Source organism: Gigantopelta aegis, chromosome 12 (genome assembly GCF_016097555.1).
Source record: "Gigantopelta aegis isolate Gae_Host chromosome 12, Gae_host_genome, whole genome shotgun sequence".
NCBI classification, from domain to species: Eukaryota; Metazoa; Mollusca; class Gastropoda; order Neomphalida; family Peltospiridae; genus Gigantopelta; species Gigantopelta aegis.
Genome location: NC_054710.1, coordinates 40,379,055 through 40,389,664, shown reverse-complemented (window position 1 = coordinate 40,389,664; position 10,610 = coordinate 40,379,055). Strand labels below are relative to the sequence as shown.

Here is a 10,610-nt window from a genome sequence, read left to right as displayed (position 1 = left end):
ATACCTATGACCTGGTAGTAAAAATTATTTTAGAGCCATCAGTATCTTTAAAACTCCAGATAGTATAGGGCCTAAAGATTCGTTAGTCCTGGAAGCAAAGTAAAGTTTGTTTTATTTAACGACGCCATTGATTTGTTTATCTTATCATCGGCTATTGGACGTCAAACATAATAATGGTCATTCTGACACTGTTTTTTTTATTTAGAGGAAACCCGCTGTCGCCACATAGGCTACTCTTTTACGACAGGCAGTAAGGGATCTTCTATTTGTGCTTCCCACAGGCAGGATAGCACAAACCAATGCCTTTGTTGAACCAGTTATGGATCACTGGTCGGTGCATGTGGTTTACACCTACCCATTGAGCTGTGGCACTCACTCAGGGTTTGGAGTCTGTATCTAGATTAAAAATCGCATGCCTCGACTGGGATCCGAACCCAGTACCTACCAGCCTGTAGACCGATGGCCTAACCACGACGCCACCGAGGTCGGTTGTCCTGGAAGCAGTTACCACGAACTTCGTTCTGCTTTAAGATGCACGACTCAAGTCAGTGTTCAAAATACTACCGTCCCGAACAGTTTTTGGCGGTCAACATCACCACGAGCCGGGAGATTTTATTTTTGTCTGTTGGCCCGACGGACCGGTAACTATTTTATGTTCCGGTCGTTTATTCGAGGATCGGCGGAATTGATAGTTTATCTGATTGAATGTCCGGCAGGAACTTCAGCCAATAATTTCGACTCCTGCAAGTTATGGGAAATTAACAGAAATCGAAAAGAGAAACCCATTGTGTGGTTTCCTATTTCATTATCTGTGTGGCCATCAAGCATATAATGTTTATATAAACGTAGATAAAATGTGCTGAGTTCGTTGTTAAATAAACCATTTCATCGTTATAGTTCGTCTACGACTAGGTCCACTGAGAGGCGGAAACTACACAAATACCATGCTTTGTTTACATCGGAAATATGAAAGTAGCATTTGCGTTTGCGCAGCACCACCATTAAATGAACTGGCTAATCAACGCGTGGTACTTACAGTAGTTTTTGTAACTTTTTGCAAAAGAATAATTATAATATCCATTATTGATTGTTGAGACAACGTTGTAAGAATTTTGTTTAATTACTCTCTCAGGGTTGTAGAATTTTATAAAAATCCACTAGCCATGGGATCAGTGATTTTAAAAATTCACTAGCCCTACTTTAAATAAATACAATTTTACTAATTGTAATAATCAGATATGTCATCTAAAGAGGTGTATAGAGCTTAAACCCCCTTAGATTTGCGTGGGAAGAGGGGACAGGATATTCACATTTACAAAATCATCCTTAAATGTGGCATTTGACAAGGGTATTTTTCCACTAGGCGTAGGGCTAGTTATAATAGTTATTTACTAGCCCAACACTGAATATCACTAGCCATGGGAGTTGTGCTACCATAATCTAGAAGCCCTGCTCTGCAATCGGATCATGTAGTTTTAAGTTTAGAATTAATTTAATGAATCTAAATCAGTAAAACCAGAAACCAGGGTCTAACCCATAACCTTAAAGGTTACACACCACAATTTATTTTTGTAGCACTTCAATTCAGGTATTTCTGTCTGCTTTACCACATTTATAAATAAATAAGAACAGTCTATTTACTGTCACACCTATCAATATACATGTAGTAATAAAATCTAATAAATGGTTTTTTTAGGCATTAGTTCGACCTGTATCCCCCTTTCAATGGTTAGGGTAGTTTTAGGGATAGGGTAACTAAGGGTTAGGGTTAGTCTTTAGAGCCTTTCATATAGAGGAGTATGGGTCGAACTGTTTCTGTTTTTTAAATGCTTGAATATTGTCTGTAAAAAAACAAACAAATGACAATATGAGCTCTTTGTGGAAATCAGAATTTATGTGTGTGTAGTATGCATACTTATCTTCAATATAACTGATACGGTAGGACACTTTAGGATAATTTGTAAAAACAATATTGCCAAATGTCAATAAACAATAAGAACTCTCTCTCTGTCTCTGTCTCTGTCTCTGTCTCTGTCTCTTTCTCTTTCTCTCTCGTGGAGCCACAGGTCAAGGGGCCTGTTATTGTACTCAGAAGGGAAGGTAACATTCTAAATGCCATGTTTGAACACCCTAAAAGTCAACATTTTCTTGTGTTATCCCCTCCCCCGTCCAACTTTCAAACACACTCTGTGAAAGAGATCTTGATGAAATATTAAAATGAGTGTAACTGTATGTTGGACACCAAATAGCAGTAATTTAAAATGTGCTGAGGTGTCATCAAACATAACATTCCTTTTCTTTTATGCTGACTAAACACCTTAATTTTTTCACAGATTGCCCGAGATGGATCAGGAAAGAGCCAATGTTTTGTTTCGAGAAGGAGCCATGTTGATCTTTTTGGATGTTCCTGAAGGTACTGAATTCGGAATTGATTATAACTCGTGGAACGTTGGACCAAGCTTTCGAGGAATTAAAATGATACCAGCAGGTGTTCATTTTATATACTACAGGTAGGTCTTAGATTTATATGACCAGTATATTTAGCCAGGGTCTCATGTCTAATGGAGTTGTGTGAAAAAATAACACTAGTAAATCGTACTTGAAATATGTTTTCAGTCTGGACACCAAATGAAGGAAGGAAATGGTTTACTTAACAATGCACTCAACACATTTTATTTACAGTTATATGGTTGAGGACCACACAGATATTGAGGGAGGAAACCTGTCATCACTTCATGGGCTATTTTCGATTAGCAGCAAGGGATATTTTATATGCACCATCCCATGGACAGGATAGCACATACCACGACCTTTGATGTACCATTCATTGTGCACTGGCTTGAGCGAGAAATAGCCCTATGGGCCCACCAATGGGGAAATATATCCCAAACCAACCACGCATCAAGCGAGTGCTTTACTACTGGGCTACGTTTCTCCCCAAGACACCGAATGATGCAGTATAACACTTAAAATTAATTTATTATAACTGATATAATTAAAGGAACATTCCTGAGTTTGCTGCAATTTTTAAAATATTATCGACTAACGGAGACTTTTTGACGACTGTAATTACATATAAAATATATTTTTTTCTGCATAAAATATTAGTGGCTGTATATTAAACGTGTTTCTGATCGTTCTAATATTTGTACTTCGTTAAATTTCATTTTTTCGTACGTATGAAATTATTTGAAGACAAAATCCATTTTGGGCTTCTTACAAATATTAAGACGGCCAGAAACACATTGAATATACAGACATTGATATTCTAAACAAGAAAATATATTTAATATGTAAGTTTAATCGTAGAAATATTTTATTAGTCTGAAACATCTTACAATGCAGCAAACTCGGGAATGTCCCTTTAAATATATATAGTAGGAATTTTTAACACAGAAATTAGGAGTTTTCAATGCCACTTTCTTTTGGGAAGAGACCCATGTTCGGACCCACATAGCGCTTGGATAAATCATTGATGATGTAAGATTTATGACCGAAGATAAAATTTAAATTTTTAGAACAAAATATTCGCAGACCAGTAGCTTATGAGGTGGAAGTAGATTTTTCTCTCTATTTAGACCAAGTTTTGAAATAACCATATGTTAAGACACTAGTGCTGCAACGATAAACCGGTATACCGGTACACCGCGATAATTGATCAGCTCGATACAAACCGCGGTACAGTTTTGCGTATCGCGATTTGTATACGCTATTTTTGTTCCTTGTATCTTATTTGACTTGAAATAGGCAAACAAACAAACAAACAAAAACCACATCATTTTATTAATTGGTGATGACAGAAAATGTAACAATCACGTCAAGCGTAGTCGGCTTACTTGTTGGCATACGAAGTGATAGGTCGGTTATACTTGGTTCTAACTTCTAAACAAAACGTGTTAAAAGTCCAATGAAAATAACCAGTTAACAATAATTACAAATAAATGTTTTGTTACTTACACATTATCATTCATTGTTCATTTACGTTGGAATACGGCTACGGCTATCATCTTCAAAGAAATAAACCAACAAATGAGAATCACACTTTGCTGTTTTTCACTGAACTCTGAATACTTCGGCCGATCGTTCAAAATACTTCGGCCGATCGTTCAAAATACCTCGGCTAATAACCTCGGAAAAGCCCGATAGTAAGGATTTCCGAATGTGACAATTTATAAATAGTTTGACACCGTCACACCAGTGTTCTAGTAGACTAGTATTGTGTTAAAAAATAAAAATATGGCCTAAAATATTTAGCCTGACAGCTGAAACTAATAAAGATCATTAAAAAGTTATGGCTTCTGTTTTTATTACAAAAACAACCCATAAATATTAAATTTAAATAATATCAACTATATTGCAATACATATTGCAATACAGTTTCTTATATCGCAATATATCGCAATACGGTTTTGACCGTATCGTTGCACCCCTATAAGACACCAAATACATGTAGCCATAGTTTAAAATATGCTGCTCAAAACGTGTTATTAAAGAAATATTCCTTTTCTTTTCTCTTTTCTTCTTTCAGTGCATGTAACAGTACTGGTCAGGTGGCTCCAAGAACTGGCTTCTTTTACAATTTCCAGCCTCATGAGATTGTCGTCAGGAAGTGGAATAAATACAATGAAGGTGAACAAACATAGGAAAACTGTGCACTACATGTATCAGGGGGGCCAGACATAGCCTAGTAGTAAAGCACTCGCTTGATGCACGGTCGGTTTGGGATTGGTTCCCGTCAGTGAGCCCATTGGGCTATTTCTCAATCAAAAGCCATGGTATGTGCTGTCCTGTCTGTGGGATGGTGCATATAAAAGATCCTTTGCTACTAATTGAAAAAAATGTAGCAGGTTTTCTCTCTAAGACTATGTCAAAATTACCAAATGTTTGACATCCAATAGTCGATTATTAATTAATCAGTTTTCTCTAGTGGTGTCTAATTTTTGTTACATTTATCACAAAACAAGTTTTGTTCATAGAGTTAGTGTTTATCCTAGCTTGTTTTATTATAGAACAGGGCTAAACATTGACACAAATTTCTGAATCCGATTTGTGCCAGGTTTCGCGCAAGCATAAAACATCCAAATCTATTTGGCTTCATGTGAAATATTTCCATAAATTTATTAAATTTAATAATCAGTGAGTAAAACAGAATTTAAAAAAAAAAAAAAAAAAAAAAAATAGTATGGTAGCTATTCAGAATAATTGTTCAGTCATTTTGTTCTAGTACAGTGGTAGTTGTAACATAAAATTTTAAATGGGAATATCTTACGAATGGATTGTAAAATGTTACTGTAGTTTCGTCTGTTCTAATTTAGATATAGAGGAAGAATCGGTATCGCCTGAGGAGCTAGAAAGATACGACTCCAACAAAAAGGAAATGGATCGTTTTCTCGGCCCATATCCATATGAAAGGTGAGGTCCTGTTTCATGGTACATGGCAGAACTTAATTTGGTTATAACATCTGATATGCAACCTCGGCAATTAAGAAAATGTCTACAGCAAAACACATGCCTTGGGAAAATAATCAATTATAGTCCACAGCAAAAATAAGTTCTGTGAAGAATTAAAAACTCCACGTCATTGCAGATTGCCATGGGCAGTTGCAGTATTTGGATATACACTTTCTGTCATTGATCTCTCTCTCTTTGAATGGCTTTGAAAAACTAACTGCTTTAAACTATTTTAGCGTTTGCAGAACTTTACAAAAAATGGATTTCCATGACAAATTTTATTTCTCCTCCCTCTCTCTTTCTCTGTCTCTCTCTCTCTCTCTCTCTCTCTCTCTCTCTCTCTCTCTCTCTCTCTCTCTCTCTCTCTCTCTCTCTCTCTCTCTCTCTCTCTCTCTCTCTCTCTCTCTCTCTCTCTTCTTCAACTCCCTCCCCATCTCTCCCACTCCGACTCCATTTAAAAAAAAAAAATTGCATTAAACTACGTGTATTATATTGTTTGCAGTTACAAAAAATGGATTTCCATGACAAATCATATTTCTCCGAGCCTCCTGGAGAAGTTGTTGCCTGACTGTAGAAAGATTTCGTCCGTTACACAATTTGTGTCACTGCCCAGCACCACACAGTCACGAAAATCTCAAGCCGAACAGGTAAACATGTTAAAAAGTTGTTCAGTTTGTTTGATTTGTTTAACGACACCACTAGAGCACATTGATTTATTAATCATAGGCTATTGGATGTCATACATTTGGTAATTTTGACATATAGTCTTAGGAAACCAGTTACATTTTTCTATTAGTAGTAGGGATATTTTTATATGCAGCATCCCATAGGCAGGATAGCACATACCATGGCCTTTGATGTACCAGTCATGGTTTACTGGCTGGAGCAAGAAATAGCCCAATGGGCCCATCGATCCCAGACAGACCACACATCAAGCGAGTGTTTTACCACTGGGCTACATTCCCCTAAGTTGTTCAGAGTTTAGATACCAATTACAATTTAAAATTACTACTTGTTTGTTTATACTTATTTTCTTTCTTATATCTAATTAATGTTCGAGCACGCTGTCCTGGGCATACACCTCTGCTATCTCAGCTGTTTGTCCAGGACAGTAGGTTGGTCTTTAGTGAGAATAATCTGGTGTTGCGGCCTTACAGCAGCTCATTGAGTCTTTAAACTTTCTCTGAGTGGATCTGATACTGGGATGCGAACCCAGTACCTACCAGCCTTGAGTCTGATGGCTTAACCACTACACCGCCAAGGCCTTTAGAATTACTGCTTGAGAGTATACCATTATATATGCTTCTATCATATATGCTGGTTATGTACATCATTAAAATGCTTATTCTGTGTCAATGAGAAATCCTACAACAGATGTTTGCAGCTTAGGTATTATTGTTAAACATTAATTCTGTTACGAGCAGTCATTTTAATACTTCAGCCAGTGTGTTGGCATTCACATTCATAGGCATCATTAAAGCATTGTAACTAAATTTGAATATTAATTTACCTTTTGAATCTGATTTAATTACTTTGTCTCTCTCTGCCCTGTCTCTCTCTCTCTCTCTCTCTCTCTCTCTCTCTCTCTCTCTCTCTCTCTCTCTCATGAAGTGGCAACAGCGGGTTTCCTCCTTAATATCTGTGGTACTTAACCATATGTCTGACGCTATATAACCGTAAATGTTTTGAGTGTGTTGTTAAATAAAACATTTCCTTCCCCCTCCTCTCTCTCTTTCTCTCTCTCTCTCTCTCTCTCTCTCTCTCTCTCTCTCTCTCTCTCTCTCTCTCTCTCTCTCTCTCTGTCTGTCTTTTCTTTCTATCAGAGCCTCCCTTAAAATTTTGAAGAAAAAAAATGTTTTACAACCCCGCAGTTCTTAATCCAGCTCCTGATTCTAATTATCAAATCTTACAAGCCATGTGCACTTTCATTTTACTTAATTTTACAGGAAAGAATGGACACAGATGCAGACGACAGCAGTGCACCCAAAAAGCCAAAACTTCCCGACATGCAGGAAAAGCCAGGCACACGGATTCACTACACGTGTATCGAGAAACACAACTACCCCTCGGGAGCTTCGGCTGCCGAGATCACCAAATACAGCATGGATTCCTCGTACGCCTTGGAGCTCATCCTCACCACCAGATACCCAGACAGTCACACGGACATCCTTGGCGAGATCCAGTTCGCATTCGTCTGTTTTCTGGTCGGTCAGAATTACGATTCGTTCGAGCAGTGGAAGAAGCTGGTTCACTTGTTGTGCACATGCGAGGAAGCATGTAAGAAACACATTCACCTGTTCTCACAGCTCATAGGAGTGCTTCATTTCCAGATCCGCGAAATTCCCGAGGACTTCTTTGTCGATATTGTGTCGAAGAGCAACTTCTTGACGTCCACGTTACAGCAGTTTTTCTCCACTCTAGAGAACGGAAATGTTGACGTGGCATTACGGAGAAGGGGGTTGAAGTTCCGGGATCATTTGACGGAAAAGTTTAAGTGGGATTTTATTTCTGATCCGGAAGAGGATGCACCAGTTGTCGTGGAAACTGATACAGCTACTGCTATTTCTGCCAGCTAGAGTCGAACATTTAGCAGTGTTCGACAAATCCAGTAGCCCTCGGCCCTGGCTAGTGACTGTTTGGTCTGGGCTAGTAAACATAACCAACCAAATTACTATAATACATTGGACACTATACAAGGCTTCTGTAAGGGCTAGTGACTGTTTGGTCTGGGCTAGTAAACATAACCAACCAAATTACTATAATACGTTGGACACTATACAAGGCTTCTGTAAGGGCTAGTGACTGTTTGGTCTGGGCTAGTAAACATTACCAACCGAAATTACTATAATACGTAGGACACTATACAAGGCTTCTGTAAGGGCTAGTGACTGTTTGGTCTGGGCTTGTAAACATTACCAACCAAAATTACTATAATACGTAGGACACTATACAAGGCTTCTGTAAGGGCTAGTGACTGTTTGGTCTGGGCTTGTAAACATTACCAACCAAAATTACTATAATACGTAGGACACTATACCAGGCTTCTGTAAGGGCTAGTGACTGTTTGGTCTGGGCTTGTAAACATTACCAACCAAAATTACTATAATACGTAGGACACTACCAACCAAAATACTATAATACGTAGGACACTATACAAGGCTTCTGTAAGGGCTAGTGACTGTTTGGTCTGGGCTTGTAAACATTACCAACCGAAATTACTATAATACGTAGGACACTATACAAGGCTTCTGTAAGGGCTAGTGACTGTTTGGTCTGGGCTTGTAAACATTACCAACCAAAATTACTATAATACATATACAGTGCTTCTGTAAGGGCTATACTGTTTGGTCTGGGCTTGTAAACATTACCAACCAAAATTACTATAATACGTAGGACACTATACAAGGCTTCTGTAAGGGCTAGTGACTGTTTGGTCTGGGCTTGTAAACATTACCAACCAAAATTACTATAATACGTAGGACACTATACAAGGCTTCTGTAAGGGCTAGTGACTGTTTGGTCTGGGCTTGTAAACATTACCAACCAAAATTACTATAATACGTAGGACACTATAACTGTTTGGTCTGGGCTTGTAAACATTACCAACCGAAATTACTATAATACGTAGGACACTATACAAGGCTTCTGTAAGGGCTAGTGACTGTTTGGTCTGGGCTTGTAAACATTACCAACCGAAATTACTATAATACGTAGGACACTATACAAGGCTTCTGTAAGGGCTAGTGACTTTCTCATTTCATTTCAATTTATTTTCGTGCTTATATCCAATTGAGGTTCAAGCACGCTGTCCTGGGCACACACCTCAGCTATCTGGGCTGTCTGTCCAGGACAGTGGGTTAGTGATTAGTGAGAGAGAACGGGTGTAGTGGCTTTACACCTACCCATTGAGCCCTTAAGAACTCGCTCTGGGTTGGAGTCGGTACCAGGCTGCAAGCCCCGTACCTACTAGCCTGTAGTCTGGTTTGAGTTTCTCAAACATTTGTCAAACACTGCATTCAGTTGTTAAATGAACTGCTGACAGTACATCAAATGAAAAGACTTCAAGAGGATGCAATGGATGTGGTAAAAACTAATACAGCTGTTTCTGCCGGCTAGTGTGGACATTACACTGTAGTCTCCTACCAGTTTAACCAGAGGGGTCTATAGGTTTTGTCTCTTGACTGTCAATCCATCTGTCTGTCCATCTGTCCATCCATCTGTCTGTCCAACAATCATATATTCACAGGCCTCTGAGAATTAAAGTCAGCGTGACCCATTTTTCGGTTAGGCAGAAATAAATCCATGTAACTTGTTTCCTTTTTGCATATTCTGTTATATCTAGTAAATGGTGATCCAAATTTTGCGCCAACAAAGAATAGGTTCTGGAAAATTAGGAATCATGCAAATGAAACAATCGTTCTCGCAATTTTCAGGAATTGTTTTATTTAACAACACACTCAACACATTTTATTTACCGTTATATGGCTTCGGACATATGGTTAAGAACCACACATATATTGAGAGAGGAAACCTGCTGTCGCCACTTCATGGGCTACTCTTTCCAAATAGCAGCAAGGGATCTTTTATATGCACCATCCCACAGACAGGATGTTACATACCACAGCCTTTGTTACACAAGTTGTGGAGCACTGGTTGGAACGGGAAATAGCCCAATGGGCCCATCGACAAGAATCGATCCTAGATCGATCGCTCATCAGGCGAGCGCTGCACCACTGAGCTATGTCCTGCCCCAGCAATTTTCAGAGGCTTGTATTCATAAACTTGTCTTTGTTTGACACCCCATGGTGTAGTTTTGTGCTGGGATGTCATTAAATATTCATTCATTCATTCATTCATCTTTCAGGTTTCCGCCCCCCCCCCCCCCCTCCCAACACCTCCACATAATGCCTCAAAATATTGAGCTGAATTTTTGTATATAGTTTTATAATATACAGTGGCGTATCGTGGGTTGCCAGCACCCAGGGCAAGGCAAGTATTGTGCCCCCTAACCAATCGACCGTTGGCACTCCCAGAGTTCCTTCCACCAGTCCAGAATTTTGCGCCCACATAGTTTCAGGTTTCCCACCCCCCATAATGCACAATATATTAAGTTGAATTGTTTTATATAGCTTTATCATACAGGGTCACAGATCAAGTGT

The 10,610-nt window shown here is 38.7% G+C and overlaps 1 protein-coding gene across 1 annotated transcript; it reads left to right on the top strand.

Annotated features, from left to right (window-relative positions):
• The first annotated feature begins 995 nt into the window (after window positions 1-995).
• Window positions 996-8,564, top strand: LOC121386483 (protein AAR2 homolog). Its single transcript, XM_041517398.1, has 6 exons — window positions 996-1,103; window positions 2,334-2,510; window positions 4,529-4,629; window positions 5,316-5,412; window positions 5,954-6,098; window positions 7,398-8,564. The coding sequence occupies exons 2-6, from the start codon at window positions 2,344-2,346 to the stop codon at window positions 8,025-8,027; spliced, it is 1,140 nt and encodes a 379-aa protein (XP_041373332.1). The 5' UTR covers window positions 996-1,103; window positions 2,334-2,343; the 3' UTR covers window positions 8,028-8,564.
• Window positions 8,565-10,610: the final 2,046 nt, after the last annotated feature.

Coding starts and splice junctions, on each gene's coding strand:
- LOC121386483 (XM_041517398.1), top strand. CDS start 2,344: ATGGATCAGGAAAGAGCCAATGTTTTGTTTCGAGAAGGAGCCATGTTG. Junction 2,511..4,528: donor GTTCATTTTATATACTACAG/GTAGGTCTTAGA, acceptor TTCTTCTTTCAG/TGCATGTAACAGTACTGGTC. Junction 5,413..5,953: donor GGCCCATATCCATATGAAAG/GTGAGGTCCTGT, acceptor TATTGTTTGCAG/TTACAAAAAATGGATTTCCA.